General features: G+C 40.5%; 1 protein-coding gene across 1 annotated transcript in view; it reads right to left on the reverse strand.

Annotated features, from left to right (window-relative positions):
- The window catches only part of ITGBL1 (integrin subunit beta like 1), a 214,337-nt gene extending 194,099 nt beyond the window's left edge, over window positions 1–20,238 (reverse strand). The window contains exons 1-2 of the mRNA XM_004273622.3: window positions 19,905–20,238; window positions 18,761–18,978 (exon numbers count right to left, since the gene is read on the reverse strand). Of these exons, the coding sequence (XP_004273670.1) occupies window positions 18,761–18,978; window positions 19,905–20,002 (316 nt within the window). The 5' untranslated portion in view covers window positions 20,003–20,238. The remainder of the gene's footprint in view (window positions 1–18,760; window positions 18,979–19,904) is intronic.
- Between the last annotated feature and the right edge of the window lie 309 nt (window positions 20,239–20,547).

A 20,547-nucleotide genomic window follows, 5' to 3' on the forward strand; every position in this document is an offset into this window, starting at 1 on the left:
GAGTGGGTAACTATTGACTTGGAATAATTTGATGTTTGAACGAGTGACTATGTACAATTAGGATGATAGGGCCTTTGGCATAGAAACTTGTCCTACCACATAAATTAGGACTGAGGTTACACAAGGTCAAACCAGCAAGCATTCTTCTCAAGGTCTTATTTTTCTTTTCCCTTTACAAAGCCGTTATTCTACCCAGCCTTAAGTAAGATGATTTAGAGTAGACAGAAGAAAGAGTTCTATTACAAAATATAGTTTCTTATCTGCCAGGAAATGTGATCCTTGAAAAGACAAAGCACTCTTTTCCAAAGAAAATGAGATTTGCAACCTTCTTGCAGCTTTCAATCTTTATCAGTTTAAGAGTTAATGGAAAATAGCTTGAGAATTTACCTGTGTGAGGCTCAGAAAATGCCCTGGCAGGTCCCCCTGGTCCTCCCTGTCCCAGCAGTTCTATACTTCTCCCCCTTCGCAGATGTGACTCGTGACCTTGAATCCCAGACGAGGCTCGGAATCTAAATTTCCCAAAGGACAAAGGCTTCAGATCTCCCAGTTCCACCCGGTTTGAAGTTTGCTTTTGCCAAGATCCTCAACGTAGGAAGACACTTTTATTAACACTTCTGTTGACTGGTGATACCCTCTTGCGTGTCTTGGAGCCCGACTCACTCTAGTGGAAATGTGTACATGCTTGTGCAAGAGCCAGAGTGCTAGAGAGCTGTGTGCGTGTATGAGTGTGAGCGTGTGTAAGCAATTTTAAATCCAATGCTCTTTCAAGTCTCCCATATCAAAAAACCAAACACAAAAAATAACAAAACCCGCAACCAACCAGAATGTTCACTAATAGGCAAATAGTTTAATGAAATAATACATCCATAATATATAGAACACCATATACCTATGAAAATTCTTAATCATAAATACGTATAAAAACTAGAATGAGGGCCATGATGTATTCCTAAAGAGAAAAAGCAAGAAAGAGGAAGGGAAACAACCTACGTGTGTGTGTGTGAGAGTGTGAGTGTGTGTATGTGTGTTCTTAACACGCATACTTATATAATCATGGGAAAATATGGAAGTATACACCCTAATTTAATATTAACTCCAGAGGTTATGATTAAAAGTAAGTCTAAAGGGGAGTCACAGCACACGTATGTTTAACTTACTTGATTTCCATCATATGTGCCTAGGCAATTAAGGTATATATTTGGCAATACAGGGAGGTGGAATAATAATTTAAAGGCATAGAAATTCTGTCATTCCATCCACTGAGTGGAGGCCCCATGTGGGTATGAAATGGAGCAAGAAAGTGACATTACCTCTGGGGGCTGTGTTTCTTGATGTCTATTTCTTAGTGTCAGTATATTACTGGGCTGAGTAGCCCCAAAAGAATGATCCAGCCAAAGCCTGAAAATGTCTTCTAGCCATGGAGTAAACCCCCAGTTACTAGTGTTTACTGTGCTATACTAACTGAGATATGGTGGAATAAACTCAGACATGGAGCCTTCCTTGGAGATTTGTCAGGGTAATATTTAAACGTCAGATGTTTGATCTTTGCGGTGACGTAGAACCTGTTCTCTGCCTAAGATGCAATACTGCTGTATTGATTTTTTATTCAATAAATGTATTTTTTTTTACTTTTTGTAGCAAACATGTATTATGTTTTAATAATTTTAATATATAGATAAATCAATTGAAAATTTTAAAATATTTAAATACATAAACAATTTTTGTATTCTCTCTGGTAAGTTATATTCTGGTAACCAGACATTTAAAAATTATGTCTTCTCATGGAAATAATAACCTCATAAATACTTTGAGGCAAAAAAGTAGTATATGTTGACCATGTAAACAGGTACAGGGAATATATGTCCATAACTGGTCACTTAGTTACTAGTAAATACATTTAAAAGCAAAGACGTATTCCCTTTTACCTTAAAATAATCCCCTTAGAGATGCCAGGTTTAATCACAACAGTAATAATAGCTACCATTTAGAGTGATCATTAAACATCAGTGATTCCATTAGCTGCTTCATGTGTATTTTCTCACTTAAACTTTACAATAACCTTCCCCAGAGTGTTAATCAGAGCCCATCTTAGAGAGGAGCAAACTGAGCCTTGCAGAGTTTACCAAAACTGTTGAAATCTACGGAGCAGGTAAACAGGTATGAAATCCAGCCCTACTGGTCTCATGAGTTCAAGCTCTCAACCACTGTACGTATTCTATTCGCCCTACGTTAATAGACTTGAACTTTTAAAATAAAACCATTGTTTCAGACAGGGTCATATTTAGCTGCCGATGACAGAAAACCCCAAAATGACAGGGGCTTAAAGACATAAAAGTTTATTATTTTCATGTGCAACAGCAATCCAGAGGTAGGCAGTCCAGTACAAGTGTGGCAGGCTCCACAGTCTCAAAAAAATCCAGATTCCTGTCTTGTGGCTAAGCTATCCTCATAGGTGGCCATATACTCATCCCTTGATTCAAATGGGCTGCTGGAGTACTAGTTACAAAAGCCAAGATGTGGAAGCAACCTAAGTGTCCATCAGCAGAGGAATGGATAAAGAAGATGTGGTACATATATACAATGGAATATTACTCAGCCATAAGAAAGAATGAAATAATCCCATTCGCAGCAACATTGATGAACCTAGAGATTATCATACTGAGTGAAGTAAGTCAGACAAATATTATACATCACTTATACATGGAATCTAAAAATAATACAAATTTATTTATAAGACAGAAATAGACCCACAGACATAGAAAACAAACTTATGGTTATCAAAGTGGAAGGGGATGGGGAGTGATAAAACAGGAGTATAGGATTAACAGATACAGACTACCATATAGAAAGTAAATAACGAGGACCTACTGTATAGCACAGGGAACTATATTCAATAACTTATAATAACCTATAATGGAAAAGAATGGAAAAAAGGAGATATATATACACACACACACACCCATATATATATATGTATATATATCTGAAAATCACCGTGCTGTACACCTGAAACTAACACAACATTGTGAATCAACTCTACTTCAATTTTAAAAAGGGGGGCTGCTGGAACTCCAGGTGCAATCTAGGCAGGAAGAAAGGTGGAAAGGCACAACAAATTCCTCCTACAAGTTAGCCCCCTTCTGGTTCCCACAACACCTCCCCCTGTGTCTTCTGTCTCCTAATCCAGCTGTCTTCCCATTAATGCAATCTGCTTCTTAAGTTAGAGGATCTTAAATCCAGAGAAATATAAAGCTGGTTTATCTCATCATTGTACTTATTTCCTTTTTTCTCCCTGTGGAGGTATGATTAGAAAATTCAGATGAACTCACCAGAGAATAAAATTTCTGTAATAGTAGAATTTATTGTTATATGCAAAACCATACAAGAAGATATTATTGTCTTGAGAATATAGAAAATTTACAATTTGGTTTATATTTTTCAGACCGCCAGCTATAAAAAAATCCTGAGTGGTTTTTGCATCCAAACCTAGACTCAAGGCTTTAGCATGTAACAGGGGGCTTTGAGGAGTTTCCAAACTCTCCATAAAATGTACGTAGGATAAAAATATGTTAGTGACAAGAGTAGTACTATTATTCATAAAAAATAGGAAAGGAAGATGTTTTAATCTTTCCCGGCTTTGAACAAAGTTTTAGTGTTAGAAAAAGAGAACTTTAGGGCTTCCCTGGTGGCGCAGTGGTTGGGAGTCCGCCTGCCGATGCGGGGGACGCAGGTTCGTGCCCCGTGCCGGGAAGATCCCACATGCGCAGAGCGGCTGGGCCCGTGAGCCATGGCCGCTGGGCCTGCGCGTCCGGAGCCTGTGCTCCACGGCGGGAGAGGCCACGGCAGTGAGAGCCCCGCGTACCAAAAAAAAAAAAAAAAAAAAAGAACTTTACCAAGTATTAATTGTAATTCAAATGTGACTTCAGCAGCCTAATAGCATTTAATTGACAGAATAGTGAAAAAGACAATCAAATTAGGAGCCAACCAAATAATTTCTCACTGTCTTCATGAAATGTATTGAAGAGGCAGTCGCCAAAAGAATTCCCCAATAAGATACTGATTTGTAGCAGGTTTACACACGTGATAACAATCCCAAGGTGGCTTTTCTATCAGGAGTACTAGCATTACAAAGATTTGAAAATGGAATGTCTCCCCCCCTGCAGGTAGCAGTCCCCCAGGAAGATGGGTTATGTGTGTGTGTCTCTGTGTGTAACATTTAGATGCACACACATTCATAAACACATACATGTGAATGTGATTGTGCACATATTTATATATTCACATATACGTGATACCAACACATACATATGTAAACATGTTTGAAGACATACTTATGTATTCACATGTATATGACATGTGCGTATAAAATTAAGGTAGAAAATACATATTCATACACACATATATATGCTTGTATGGGCAATCAGAATATATATGTACAAAGAGAACCATCTCAGGCCTCGTTATTTATATTATTTATGTTATTTATAAATACACATACATTATAAAGCAAGATGTGAAAAAAAGTAAATGTACATATAACATTAATACCTGAGGACATCAACCCTCAGGATACAGACCAAGACTTCAAAGACCGTGGATGAGCAAGAAACAAGATGATAAAAATAATAGCTAAACTCCTTGCCCCAAATGAGCAGAATTTGGAAATGAAATAAAAATTATGAGTAGTGAAAGAAACAGGAGTCTGAAGAGGGGAGGGATGACAGAGGCACACAACTGGGATCCTGGGGGTTTTAAGAACTAGAATGATTACTATTCAGTCTTAAGGTATTTACATTCCTGTGATTAAACAACCCCACCCCAATGTCTCTAGAACATTTAGTAATGTTCATTAAATACAGCTGACCCTGAACTACACAGGTTTGAACTGCACAGGTCCACTTATAACGTGGATGTTTTACAATAAACGTGTACCACAGCACTCCAGGAACCATGGTTGCTTGAACCTGCAGATACAGAACGGCCGCTATGGAGGGCTGACTGTTATATTCAGATTTTCGATTGTGTGGCAGTCAGCAACCCATGCATCGTTCAAGGGTCAGCTGCACTCAAAAACTCTGTGAAAGTGAGTTATTTCGATTTTGTTTTGTATTGTATTGCTTTTCCCATTTTTGTAAGCGGAATGAGTGGGTTCTGGGATCAACCTATTTGAGATCAAGACTTTGGAGGAGATTAAGGAACAGCCTGGAAATACAGACATCTCAGTGGAAGTAAGAGACAGAAGCAGAAACACACTGAGTGTAAGCCTTGCAAACTTGCAGAAATCTTGGGGTTTCCAGTAAAGAAAAAGACTGAAAATTCCAGATTCACGGACTAATCACACAGTATTGAGGGGAGGGCTCTGGAAACTTCCATCCAAGTCAATTATGATGGTGAAAATTGGGGTGAAGTTTTCAGGGACAGGAACACAAAAGTTAGCTTCTGAGATAAAGACAGAAATGAGGGTCAGAAACCTAGAAGTCCACTGAGTTGGAACATGACCCAGTGAGTCTTGGTCTCCTCAAGCTGGCCAGGGCTGAAAGCTCACCCAGACTTGACACTATGGAGCAGGCCTGTTGTCTGAGGTGAGATAGTTCCAAACACTCACTGACAGTCAAAGGAGGAAATGTGAAACATAGATTGAGACCCAGAAGAAGATATGACATGGAAGGAAAATCACTTTTTGGGAGTAAATATCTTAGGACCAAGTATCACAATAGGGTAGAACAGGGACATCTGACAAAAGTAAGCGTAATAACTCAAGTGACCTACTCATCACTCATATGGGCTTGGCATGATTATTATCCCCGTTTGATACTATTATTGTCCCCATTTCACAGGTAAGGAAACAGACATTAAAAGCATTTGAGTAACTCGCCCATAGCTCCACAACTGGCAAGTGATAATGTCAGGCATTGAACCTCAGCAGTGGCTGAGGTTCTAAGTCACTCTTCATGTTCTGGACCCAAAACCTGGTATTCCTTATCATCACTGGTGTGGAAAAGTCTGGATCTAGGAACATTAGATCCTGTAGATAAGCTCTGAAAGATGGAAAAGACAGTACTTGCATAGCCTGGATGGAGCATAAGAACAGCCAGGTATTAATGGCCTTGGAATCTCTCTCCCTTATGTACACACATCATGGCCTTCCTCTTGGGCTTTATAGAAGGATGGCTATGGTAGGAAAAAGAAGGGCCCAAAAGATGTTCACATCCTTGTTCCTATAAATATGTAAGTATGTTACCTTACATGGCCAAAGGGACTTTGCCAATGCAATTAAGATCACAGATCTTGAGATGGGAAGATTATACTGGATATCTGGTTGGATCCAATCTAATCACAAGCCCCCTGAAAAGTGAAACACTTTACTTTAACCCCATCCTGTCTGGGCAGGGAACAGACACCCTCAGGTGACCTACATGCAGAGGCAGGGCCAAATCCAAAGCTGAACCCCAGGAGCTGTGCAAACAAAGAAGAGAAAGGGAAATCTCTCGTGCAGCCTCAGGAGTAGTGGATAAATCTCCACAGTTAACTTGATGTACCCTGCACCTGTGAAATACCTGAATAGACAACGAATCATCCCAAAATTGAGGCAGTGGGCTTTGGGAGCAACTGTAGACTTGGGGTTTGCTTTCTGCATCTAATTTGTTTCTGGTTTTCTGTATATCTTAGTTTAGTATTTAGAGCTTATTATTATTCGTAGATTTGTTTATTGATTTGGTTGCTCTCTTCCTTTTTTTTTGTTATATATAAATATATATATATTTTTTTCTTTTTCTCTTTTTGTGAGTGCGTATGTGTATGCTTCTTCATGTGATTCTGTCTGTATAGGTTTGCTTTTACCATTTCTCTAAGGGTTCTGTCTGTCCTTTTCTTTTTTCGTATACTTTTTAAGCACTTGCTATCATTGGTGGATTTGTTTATTGATTTGGTTGCTCTCTTCTTTCTTTTTTTATTACTTTTTAATTTTTTTATTTTAATAATTTTTTTATTTTAATAACTTTATTTTATTTTATTTATTTATTTTTCTTTCTTTTTTTTTTTTCCTCCCTTTTCTTCTGAGCCATGCAGCTGATAGGGTCTTGGTGCTCCAGCCGGGTGTCAGTCCTGAGCCTCTGAGGTAGGAAAGCTGAGTTGAGGACATTGGTCCACCAGAGACCTCCCAGCCCCACATAATATCATCAGTGAGAGCTCTCCCAGAGATCTCCGTCTCAACGCTAAGACCCAGCTCCACTCAATGACCGGCAAGCTCCATGGACACCCCATGCCAAACAACTAGCAAGACAGGAACACAACCCCACCCATTAGCAGAGAGGCTGCCTAAGATCATAGTAAGTTCACAGACACCCCCAAAACACACCACTGGATGCGGTCCTGCCCACCAGAAAGACAAGATCCAGCCTCATCCACCAGAACACAGGTAACATCCCCCTCAACCAGGAAGCCTACACTAGCCACTGAACAAACTTTACTCACTGGGGTCAGACACCAAAAACAACGGGAACTACGAACATGCAGCCAGTGAAAAGGTGACCAAACACAGTAAGTTAAGGAAAATGAGAAGTCAGAGAAATACACAGCAGATGAAGGAGCAAGATAAAAACCCACCAGACCAAACAAATGAAGAGAAAATAGGCAGTCTACCTGAAAAAGAATTCAGAGTAATGATAGTAAAGATGATCCAAAATCTTGGAAATAGAATGGAGATAATACAAGAAATATTTAACAAGGACCTAGAAGAACTAAAGAGCAACACAATAAATGATGAACAAATGATGAGCAACACAATATGTGAAACTAAAAATTCTCTAGAAGGAATCAACAGCAGAATAACTGAGGCAGAAGGACAGATAACTGACCTGGAAGATAAAAAGTGGAAATAACTACTGCAGAGCAGAATAAAGAATGAAAAGATAGAGGACAGTCTCAGAGACCTCTGGGACAACATTAAACACACCAACATTGGAATTATAGGGGTCCCAGAAGAAGAAGAGAAAAAGAAAGGGACTGAGAAAATATTTGAAGAGATTATAGTTGAAAACTTCCCTAATGTGGTAAAGGCAATAGTCAGTCAAGTCCAGGAAGAGCAAAGAGTCCCATACAGGATAAATCCAAGGAGAAAGACAACAAGATGCATATTAATTAAACTATCAAAAATTAAATACAAACAAAAAATACTAACAGCAGCAAGGGAAAAGCAACAATAACATACAATGGAATCTCTATAAGATTAACAGCTGATCTTTCAGCAGAAACTCTACAAGCCAGAAGGGTGTGGCAGACATATTTAAAGTGATGAAAGGGAAAAACCTACAACCAAGATTACTCTACCCAGCAAGGATCTCATTCAGATTCCACAGAGAAATTAAATCCTTTACAGACAAGCAAAAGCTAAGAGAATTCAGCACCACCCAACCAGCTTTACAACAACTGCTAAAGGAACTTCTCTAGGCAGGAAACACAACAGAAGGAAAAGACCTACAATAACAAACCCAAAACAATTCAGATAAATGGATTAAATGCTCCAACCGAAACATAGACTGGATAAATGGATAAAAAAAGAAGACCTGTATATAGGCTGTCTACAAGAGACCCACTTCAGACCTAGAGACACATACAGACTGAAAGTGAGGGGATGGAACAAGATATTCCATGCAAATGGAAATCAAAAGAAAGCTGGAGTAGCAATTCTCATATCAGACAAAATAGACTTTAAAATAAAGACAATTACAAGAGACAAAGAAGGACACTACATAATGATCAAGGGATCGATCCAAGAAGAAGATATAACAATTGTAAATATTTATGCACCCAGCATAGGAGCACCTCAATACATAAGGCAAATACTAACAGCCATAAAAGGGGAAATCGACAGTAACACAATCATAGTAGGGGACTTTAACACCCCACTTTCACCAATGGACAGATCATCCAAAATGAAAATAAATAAGGAAACACAAGCTTTTAATGATACATTAAACAAGATGGACTTAATTGATATTTATAGGACATTTCATCCAAAAACAACGGACTACACTTTCTTCTCAAGTGCTCATGGAACATTCTCCAGGATAGATTATACCTTGGGTCACAAATCAAGCCTTGGTAAATTTAAGAAAATTGAAATTGTATCAAGTATCTTTTCCGACCACAACACTATGAGACTAAATATCAATTACAGAAAAAAATCTGTAAAAAATACAAACACATGGAGGCTAAACAATATACTACAAAATAACCAAGAGATCACTGAAGAAATCAAAGAGGAAATCAAAAAATACCTAGAAACAAATGACAGTGAAAACATGACAACCCAAAACCTATGGGATGCAGCAAAAGCAGTTCTAAGAGGGAAGTTTATAGCAATACAATCCTACCTCAAGAAACAAGAAATATCTTAAACAAACAACTAACCCTACACCTAAAGCAATTAGAGAAAGAAGAACAAAAAAAACCCTAAGTTAGCTAAGGAAAGAAATCATAAAGATCAGATCAGAAATAAATGAAAAAGAGATGAAAGAAACAATAGCTAAGATCAATAAAACTAAAAGCTGTTTCTTTGAGAAGATAAACAACATTGATAAACCACTAGCCAGACTCACCAAGAATAAAAAGGGAGAAGACTCAAATCAATAGAACTAGAAATGAAAAAGGAGAAGTAACAACTGACACTGCAGAAATACAAAGGACGATGAGAGATTACTACAAGCAACTATATGCCAATAAGATGGACAACCTGGAAGAAATGGACAAATTCTTAGAAAAGCACAAACTTCAGAGACTGAACCAGGAAGCAATAGAAAATATAAACAGACCAATCACAAGCACTGAAATTGAGAGTGGGACTAAAAATCTTCCAACAAACAAAAGCCCAGGACCAGATGGCTTCACAGGCAAATTCTATCAAAACTTAGAGAAGAGTTAACACCTATCCTTCGCAATCTCTTCCAAAATATAGCAGAGGGAGGAACACTCCCAAACTCATTCTATGAGGCCACCATCACCCCGATACCAAGAGCAGACAAAGATGCCACAAAAAAAGAAAATTACAGGCCAATATCACTGATGAACATAGATGCAAAAATCCTCAACAAAATACTAGCAAACAGAATCCAAGAGCACATTAAAAGGATCATACACCATGATCAAGTGGGGTTTATCCCAGGAATGCAAGGATTCTTCAATATGCACAAATCAAACAATGTGATACACCATATTAACAAATTGAAGGAGAAAAACCATATGATCATCTCAATAGATGCAGAGAAAGCTTTTGACAAAAATCAACACCAATGTATGATAAAAACCTTCCAGACAGTAGGCATAGAGGGAACGCACCTCAACATAATAAAGGCCGTATATGACAAACCCATAGCCAACATCATTCTCAATGGTGACAAACTGAAACCATTTTCACTAAGATCAGGAAGAAGACAAAGTTGCCCACTCTCACTACAGTTATTCAACAGAGTTTTGGAAGTTTTAGCCAGCAATCAGCGAACAAAAAGAAATAAAAGGAATCCAAATTGGAAAAGAAGAAGTAAAACTGTCACTGTTTGCAGATGACATGATAGTATACATAGAGAACCCTAAAGATGCTACCAGAAAACTACTAAAGCTAATCAATGAATTTGCTAAAGTAGCAGGATACAAAATTAATGCACATAAATCTCTTACATTCCTATACACTGATGATGACAAATCTGAAAGAAAAATTAAGGAAGCACTCCCATTTACCATTACAACAAAAAGAATAAAATACCTAGGAATAAACCTATGTAAGGAGACAAAAGACCTGTAGGCAGAAAACTATAAGACACTGATAAAAGAAATTAAAGATGATACAAACAGATGGAGAGATATACCATGTTCTTGGATGGGAAGAATCAACATTATGAAAAAGACTATACTACCCAAAGCAATCTACAGATTCAATGTAATCCCTATAAAACTACCAATGGCATTTTTCATAGAACTAGAACAAAAAATTTCACAATTTGTATGCAAACACAAAAGGCCCCAGATAGCCAAAGCAATCTTGAGAAAGAAAAACGGAGCTGGAAGGAATCAGGCTCCCGGACTTCAGACTATACTACAAAGCTACAGTCATCAAGACAGTATGGTACTGGCACAAAAACAGAAACATAGATCAATGGAACAGGATAGAAAGCCCAGAGATAAACCCACGCTCATGTGGTCACCTTATCTTTGATAAAGGAGGCAAGAATATACAATGGAGAAAAGACAGCCTCTTCAATAAGTGGTGCTGGGAAAACTGGACAGCTACATGTAAAAGAATGAAATTAGAACACTCCCTAACACCATACACAAAAATAAACTCCAAATGGATTAAAGAACTAAATGTAAGGCCAGACACTATCAAACTCCTAGAGGAAAACATAGGCAGAGCACTCTATGACATAAATCACAGCAAGATCCTTTTTGACCCACCTCCTAGAGAAATGGAAATAAAAACAAAAATAAACAAATGGAACCTAATGAAACTTCAAAGCTTTTGCTCAGCAAGGGAAACCATAAACCAGACAAAAAGACAACCCTCAGAATGGGAGAAAATATTTGCAAATGAAGCAACTGACAAAGGATTAACTTCCAAAATATGCAAGCAGCTCATGCAGCTCAATATCAAAACAACAAACAACCCAATCCAAAAATGGGCAGAAGACCTAAATAGACATTTCTCCAAAGAAGATATACAGATTGCCAGTAAACACATGAAAGGATGCTCAACATAACTAATCATTAGAGAAATGCAAATCAAAACTACAATGAGATATCCCCTCACACCAGTCAGAATGGCCATCATCAAAAAATCTACAAACAATCAATGCTGGAGAGGGTGTGGAGAAAAGGGAACCCTCTTCCACTGCTGGTGGGAATGTAAATTGATATAGCCACTATGGAGAACAGTATGGAGGTTCCTTAAAAACCAAAAATAGAACTACCATACAACCCAGCAATCCCACTACTGAGCATATACCCTGAGAAAACCATAATTCAAAAACAGTCATGTACCACAATGTTCATTGCAGCTCTATTTACAATAGCCAGGACATGGAAGCAACCTAAGTGTACATCGAGGGATGAATGGATAAAGATGTGGCACATATATACAATGGAATAGTACTCAGCCATAAAAAGAAATGAAATTGAGTTATTTTTAGTGAGGTGGATGTACCTAGAATCTGTCATACAGAGTGAAGTAAGTCAGAAAGAGAAAAACAAATACCGTATGCTAACACATATATATGAAATCTAAAAAAAAAAAAAGGGTTCTGAAGAACCAGGGGCAGGACAGGAATAAAGACGCAGAGGTAGAGAATGGACTTGAGGACATGGGGAGGGGGAATGGTAAGCTGGGACAAAGTGAGATAGTGGCATGGACTTATATATACTACCAATTGTAAAATAGATAGCTAGTGGGAAGCAGCCGCATAGCACAGGGAAATCAGCTCGGTGCTTTGTGACCACCTAGAGGGGTGGGATAGGGAGGGTGGGAGAGAGACGCAAGAGTGAGGGATATGGGGATATATGTATATGTATAGCTGAGTCACTTTGTTATACAGCTAAAACTAACACACCATTGTAAAGCAATTATACTCCAATAAAGATGTTAAAAAAAAAAAAGTAAAGCACTTTTCTAGGCTGTGGTGAAAGAGGGATGTGCCAATGCAAGACGCTTAGAGGGCGGCATCATGAGAAGGATCTGACACCTGCTGTTCGTTCTGAGATGCAGATGGGTATGCAAGGACCCAAGAGAGGCTTTTGGGAGATAAGGGACACTCTAAGTTGCCAGCCAGCAAGGAAATAGGGACCTTGGTCCTACAACCTCATGAAACTAAATTCTCTTAATGTCGAATGACCAGGAAATGAATTCTCTCCAAGAGTCTCCAGAAAGGAACAGAGCTTGCCAACACCTTAAGCCCTGGGAGACCCACGTCGGACTTCTGACCTACAAAAGTATAAGAAAAGACATTTGTGTTGTTGAAGTCAAAAGATGAGTGGCAATGTTATAGCAGTGACAGAAAACTAACACAACGGCAGGCAGGATATGGAGCTTAGGAAAATGTTTGGTCTCACGTTATAACTCCTCAGACAGGGAATTCGTCAAAGGACCAAATCAGGGATCTCTGCTCCTATGGCAATGGTCCTCCACCTCCAGGCCCTGAGCATCACGAGGCACCAGATCAGACTTAAAAATCTGTGTCTGAGGCCCAGGGAGCTGGGCAGCTTTTGGCGGGGGGGGGGGGGTGGGTTCTGATACCAAGAAGCATGGGATGGCAGCTTTAGCATCATGTCTCAAAACATGCTGAAAGTCTTTGAGAACCCTACAGTGGCGGTTTATGCTCTACAAATTTAAAATCTGTATCACAAATAAATTTGTTCCCATATGTTCCATTCTCCTTCTGGTGAAATTTTACTTAAAAGATAACTGCTGAACTTGTCACATTGACACTATTTGATCTCAACACCATGATGTTATAAATACGCTCTTCTGGATTATCAAGGTGTGCAGATGATCTGGTCCAAGGCCAAGGTATTTCGGTGTCTACAGTAGAGCTGCAGAGTGCGGTCCAAATAAAGCCAGACAGTTGAGAGAAAGTCATGTGCAGGTCTGGCACTTTCTTTGAGAATGAAAACCTTTAATTTTTATGTGTCCCTTGGGGTAAGACAAGATGCATTTATCCAAAATGGATGAACCTAAGAGGCTAGAGCTCAGAAAAGAAGCTTGCATGACATGGGGAAGCTAGTGGTGCGGGCTCCTTGAATGTGTTCTCCAAAACCTCAAGACATGTGAAGGCCAGGATGAAAACACAAGCAAAGAGGCAACCAAGAAACTGGAGTCTGTCTGTTCAACACACTCATTTACTGGAGAGAGCGCTAAAGAGCAGTGAATGCTCTTATGTGCTTGGTGCTCAGTGAAGGGGCAGAGGGCATATTGAAAAGAAGTAAAGGGTGGTAAATACCAGGGGGCCCAGGCAGAGGTAAAGGAACGGGCAAGTAGGACAGGACAAGGTATGAAGGAAGGAAGAGAAGGTGAAAAATGGAAGCTGACAAAGAAAGGCAAAACCAAAGGGTGATTCCACAAAGTAGTCTTGGAGACAATTATTCAACAATCTAAGAAAAATGCAACTGTGATGAAAAAGCAGGTCAAACAGTCCTAGGAAAGACTATAAAGAGCCAGAAAGTCCAGTTCTCACGAGTAATTATATACAATTCTTATACTATTTATTTAACAGTGTAGAAGTCAGAAATATCTGCAAGAAAAAAGTTACTAATATTTGCATATTAGGTGCATTTCCACATATCTTAATTATTTTCATACCATGTGTGTTTACATATATAAATCAATGCTTACAAGGATCTTTATAATCTGAATAAATGTATAAATGCATAAATTATATTAAATATATTTATACATAAATATTAAAATTTCTTCTGAATAATATCATGCAGAATGTAAAGTTCTTTACCTCCATAAAGACATTCCAGCAAAAGAAACAAAGTTTCAGAAAAATCAAATGACTCTCAGGGTGACGGACAGAAACAAGTTAACCCAAGTTAACAATTCAGACAAGATTCCTATCCAACCCCAGAAGTACCATGAAGTCCAGACTCATTCTTCTAGGAATAATTATTCATTTTACAGCAATTCCAGATAAAAATAAGTGTTTTTAATTTAATAGGGACTTTTCACCATTGATTAGGAGTTATCTGGTTCTTCTCACTTCTGCCACAGGCCTGCTCACTGACACCATCATACTCATCCTTGGGTACTAAAGCATGCTGATTCTACCTTCCAAAAGTCTTTAAAAATGCCTCATAATTCTTATTCTCTCTCCCAGGACTATAATTTAAATAGCATCTAACCTGAGTTCCTCCCCATCAAGTGTCTACCCCAACCTGCTGGGCCCCCAGACACCATATTACTTTTCAAGAATCAAAGCATTAATCATCTATCGCTCCCATGTTCAAACTGCTTCATGGCTCCTATATGCTACTTACCTGAGCACAAGCTTCACATTCAGGTCCAAAGCTCTCTACCCCATGTCCAACTATAACTCTCAATATATCTTCTACCACTTTCCCCACAGCCCTAAGATCCAGCAAAGCCAAACCCAGAACCCCTCACTCTTCTCCAAACACACCCACGTGCATTTCTGCTTCTAAACCATTCCTTGAATTTTTCTTCACTCAGAATTCCAAAAGTCTACCTCTTGGATTAAAAACCTCCTTATACCTAAAGATTTATGTCCAATGCTACCTTTTTCTAGAGAACTTTTAACCACAATATTTAATTCCTACCTTAATGGAACCCCCATAGAAATCTGTAGAAAGTCATAGTCTGCATTGCTTTATAGGCATTTGGTATTTCTCTGAACCTTCCCACTCAGTGGGAAGCTGTAATATATTCGTCATCTTTTATAGCACCTTTAACAGCAAACAGAGTCTAGCAAACATACAGCACTTCATAGTATTTGCTAAATTGGATTCAATTAGCTCTTCCAAGTTCCTAAAACTGAAACTCTTTTTTTTTTTTGCGGTACGCGGGCTTCTCACTGTTGTGGCCTCTCCCATTGCGGAGCACAGGCTCCGGACGCGCAGGCTCAGCGGCCATGGCTCACAGGCCTAGCCACTCCGTGGCATGTGGGATCTTCCCGGACCAGAGCACGAACCCGTGTTCCCTGCATCGGCAGGCGGACTCCCAACCACTGCACCACCAGGGAAGCCCCTGAAACTCTTTTAAGTGATATATTTCAAAAGTGATTTTAAAAGATGTTTAAGAAACCTATATTTTATTTAAGTGTAATCACAGGTATTCAGAGGGTTATCCAGGATGCCTTGAAGTACTAACTGAAAGTTTGTTTTTATGCATCCAAACATTTGACTGTCCTCAAAGAAATGAGAACCAAAATGAGTGTACTCCTCATTAGATAATCACACCCACAGGAACAATCGCTGGGCCAGACCTTTATGCTACAGAAGTCCAAGGAAGATTCATGTGCCAGGAGCCAGTGGAGACTCGGAGAAACAGACCACCTGTGATAGTGTAAACGTCATCACTCTCAACCAGCGCAACTAAAATAAGTATGTCTCTTATGATTCACAGTGTAAGGATCCCAATGTACTTGACTTTAAAAGGGCATGGTGCATCTCCTACAGCTGCTCTGAGGCTGGGCCAAAATAGTTATCCTTACTTGACCTTTTGAGCTTTGGATCAATAACAGGCACAGACTACATTAACAAAACAAAATTGCTTTCACTGCATCAAATGACCAACAAATACAAAGCCAGCTTATGTATCTATCAATCTCTCTATCTTTCTATCCATCCATCTAGCCATCCCAGCTCACCTTTTGTGCATTACAAAATAATGTGTTATGTAGACATATATAAGCATATTAATGTGTATTGAGCACTTGGTGCAAAACACTTTTCCAAGTCTTTTGCATATGTTAAACCTCACAACAATCCCATAAGGTAGGTACTTTATTATTCCCATTTTACAGATGAAGAAATCAAGGCTCAGGAAGTTTATGTAACTGCCCAAGTTCATACAGCTGTTAAGTGTGGGATTTGAATCCTGAAAAATCTCCCCCAGAGCCCATAGTCTTAACCACTCTATGAGACACTCCCAGAGCCTGATTTTGTTCTCTTCATGGAGGTGGGGGAAGTCTCTGGAAGCTACTCTATTTCTGGAAATCACCTATAGGGGCTTATCATAGAGGTAAAGGCTCAGGAGCACATAAAAACATAAAAGACAACCTGCTACATTTCTATCTTGCTGGCTATAATATAGGAATTATTTCTTGAAGACGTAATTGAGTAGCTAAACTTGAAGCACAGAACAGGCAGGCAAGCTGGCAGGACCACCAGATAGGCTGTGTGTAAGGCTGTCCTCACTGCCCTTGCAAATGTAGCCAGCACATTCACAGGGGCAGATTCTGCACCAGGCCTGGAGAGTAGGTGTCAGTGAGAAACAGTCAGAAGAGGACGGAAAACGAACACAGTTATTTCATTCAGCCTTAAATAAAGAGACACATTTCACCTTCTACGGGAATGCACACACTAGCAAACAAAACCATGCATGACTCAGTGCCGCATTTTGTACCAAGGAGGAAGGAACGTAGTGACAAAGATGGTAGGAGGAAACAATGAATCATTTCCCATGGGAGGTAAACAAAAGTATACATACCATAGCATTAGTTTCACAGAAAGGGAACTGATCAGCTTCCTCAAAAGGGGAGTTTTATCTGGCAACCAAAACTAGCTCACTGGCTGAAAAACTGCATCTTGCTTCTTACTTTTCCAATGAAATGGCGATACAAAAGGCCCGAAAAATGTGTTCAGACTCACGATATTGAAGAGGCCTTGCCAGAGGCAATCAAAGCTGGAGAAGCCAGGTAGCAGTTGAATTTGGAATGAAATATTAGACAATACTTAGCTTTCATTCCAAAGGGTTGCCCTTAATAACACTGCAGCTTGTGTGAGTGACAAAGCTAAAATAAGTTGTGGCATTCAATATGTTTGTGGCATTCAATATGCTCAATACATTCAATATGTATTGAGCCGCAGCCTTCAAGGCTAAACAAACACTCAGAAGCACCTGTGCCCCTCCAAATTACTCATACGACTATATTTTTTTCATGGCCAAACAGCCTGCATATTAAGTATCCACCCACCCCCCCACACTTCTGGGCCCAGATGCCAAGGAAAAAAAAAAACATTTTGCTATAAACTGATTCGTGATCTCTCTGTTAGTGTTGGACTCCCATTCTCAGCTACACTGTGGGTAAAATAAGTAGATTTTTTTTTTTCCTATGTATTTGCCAAATCCTGGTGGGAAGGCACTGTGTAGTCCTTTTACTGACAGAGTGTCTGGATCATTAACAATGACCTGATTGAGGTTCTTTGGCCCTAAGCAAACAGCTCGGTTATGTGACACTGGTTAGAGGTTAGGGGTATTCTCTATGAAGAAACAGCTTGACCCTTTCCAGTATCAGAATCCAAATCACTCCTTAAAAATGTGCAAGGGAAATGAATGTATTTTCACGCCACCCTTACAAAATACCAAGTTGCACCACAGCCGAGAAACTGGAGCCGCTAAAACAATACAAAAGCCATCGCTTCCAAGAAAATAGGGCCCTGCTTGTTTTTCAGATACAGTTTTCTGATATGTGCTTCTCTTTGTGAACTATATGCTAAGTATGAGAGGGCAAGTCCACGTTCAAAGACACAATCTGCTCCACTGGAATTTAGGAAAATAATATCCTCCTGTGTTTCCTTGGTAAAAATAAAATACAGGCCAGAAACTAACCCAAGATTGTAAATCAACTATACTTCAATTAAAATAAAATAAAATAAATACAGGCTTACAGTCTGCAAATATTATGATTAATATTCGTGATTAGAGTAGGAGAGCCCAGCGAAATAATTCCATTTACGAGGCAGTTGGGAGATTTGGTCCGTAATACGGAACTAAAAGTAGAAGCTAAGTGAGATTTATAATTAAGCGAATGAATCTGACACGTATTATTTCCACTGAAGTTTGGACCCCAGGGCGGAGACAAGCGTTAAGAGACATGATTCCAGAATTGGGGAGCAAAAGGAAGGCCTCCCCAGCGGCGATAACTTCCAGGACTGTAGGAGGGGCCGTCCCCACCCCTCTCGCCCCGGGTGCGCGTGCGTCCCCGCCCCGGCGGGCGCGGTGGGCCAAGCGGAGGGGACAGCGTCGCCCCCTTACCTGCACAGGTGCTCCCGTCGTAGGTCTCGCACATCCACTCATGGCACTCGCACAGGGGCCCGAAGTACACGCCGGGCTCGCTCACGTGACAGATGCAGACCCCGCAGTCGCACCGGCCGCGGCCGTGGCACAGAGCGCCCCCTGGGGGCTGCCCGGGCGCCCGGCACCGGCGCTCCGACTCGGCCCGGGAGAGCCGGCACGCGGCGCCCAGGCCACTTCTGCAGGGGCGACAAACCACAGAAGGGCCACGGTCAAGCCCAGACACTGCCCCTTCTGCTTGGGGCCCACGTTGCCTCCCAGGGTCCACCCAGATCCCAGATCCCAAACGGAGACGTGCAACCCCATGGATAGGACCAACGTTTCTGGGACCCCACGTTTCTCTGGGGACCAAGCTGATACCACCCACGGGCCATCCCTTAAGAAATGACCACGACCCAAAATGTCCAAGTGGTGACCTGCCCACCTGAGAACAGGACCGTCTTCCAGGTGGACTAGGTGATCCGGCCCTGCCTCTTGGCGTTTTGCCACTGAATCTTACATGCATATTTAAATACAAATTAACCCAAAGTATGACCCTTGGCTGACTTTTCAGTTCTCTTTAAAAAGTCCCATTGCTAGCTGGTGGCCAGGGGCAGTTATTTTATGAAAAATAAGAGATGAATATATAGAAAGAGCTTTACATGTTATGATAGCATAGTGCCTAATGCATTTTCAAGTTGCAATAAGCGATGCTTATGAACTATACTTTTAAAATGTAAAAGTTTGGTTATTGTGATGTGCCCCAAATTCTCTTTTAAAATGTAATGCAGAATGTAATACAGACCCCATGGAATAACTCTGCCCTATAGGCGGTGAGTACACCCAGGTACACATAGGATGGCAGATAACCCTCCTGATATGTATTGGAATAGGAGGAAACTATATATTCATTTAATGATTGTATTTTTCCAAAGGAAAAGCAAAAGGACAAGGGTAAAGCAATACACAGTGTAGATGTAAGGAAAGGAATAGGAACAGGTTGAAAACAGTTTATCCCGTGTCCAACTTCCTAACTGCTCTTGGCTTAGGGCGGCCATCCTGAAGCTTGAGTCCTGCCACGCAAAGCAGGGCAGGTCTGTCTGAAAGAAAAACAAATCAGGCTTACCTCAGAGATGGCGAGAAGCTTTGAGGAACAGCTGACAGCCCCACGAAGAGAAGGGAGGACGCCAGCAGCAAGAAGTTCCCGAAGCCTGCGGGACGCATGCTGAGTTTCCCGGCTGCGGAGGCCAGCAGAGCTGCTGCAAGGTGGCGCACACGGGGCCGGGGGTCGGGGAGGTTCGGGGTGGGGCAGAGGTGCCACCAGCAGATGGCCGGGCAGAAGGACCCACAGACACCCAGGCGTGCAGGTCCGGGGCTCTCCCTGGAGCTGCAAGGGTGTGGGTGAGCTGCCTGCTAGGATTTAGTCAGCAGCACTGCTCTGGGCGGGGTGCTGGTACGAAACCCCTCAAGTGGAGAGTCTAGGCAGGGAAGTAATTAGAAACAGTTGTACAAGCAGATGGTTTATTTTGCCATAAAAAAAAAAAGAAAGAAAAATTCCTGTTCACAGATTTGAGAAAATCGTTTCTTTCTTCAAGTGCAGGCCCCAGAAATATTTGACAAGAGGATATTTGGGCTGGCTGATGTTAAAGGGACAGATAAAATAATCCCTGCGATGGGAAGGGGAAGGGGGAGGTTGGTGATGTCAGCAAGAACACTTGCGGAGGGAATTAGTTTCACCACATGCTTTTCAAAAAGATGCACTGTTTGAC

Source organism: Orcinus orca, chromosome 18 (assembly GCF_937001465.1).
Source record: "Orcinus orca chromosome 18, mOrcOrc1.1, whole genome shotgun sequence".
NCBI classification, from domain to species: Eukaryota; Metazoa; Chordata; class Mammalia; order Artiodactyla; family Delphinidae; genus Orcinus; species Orcinus orca.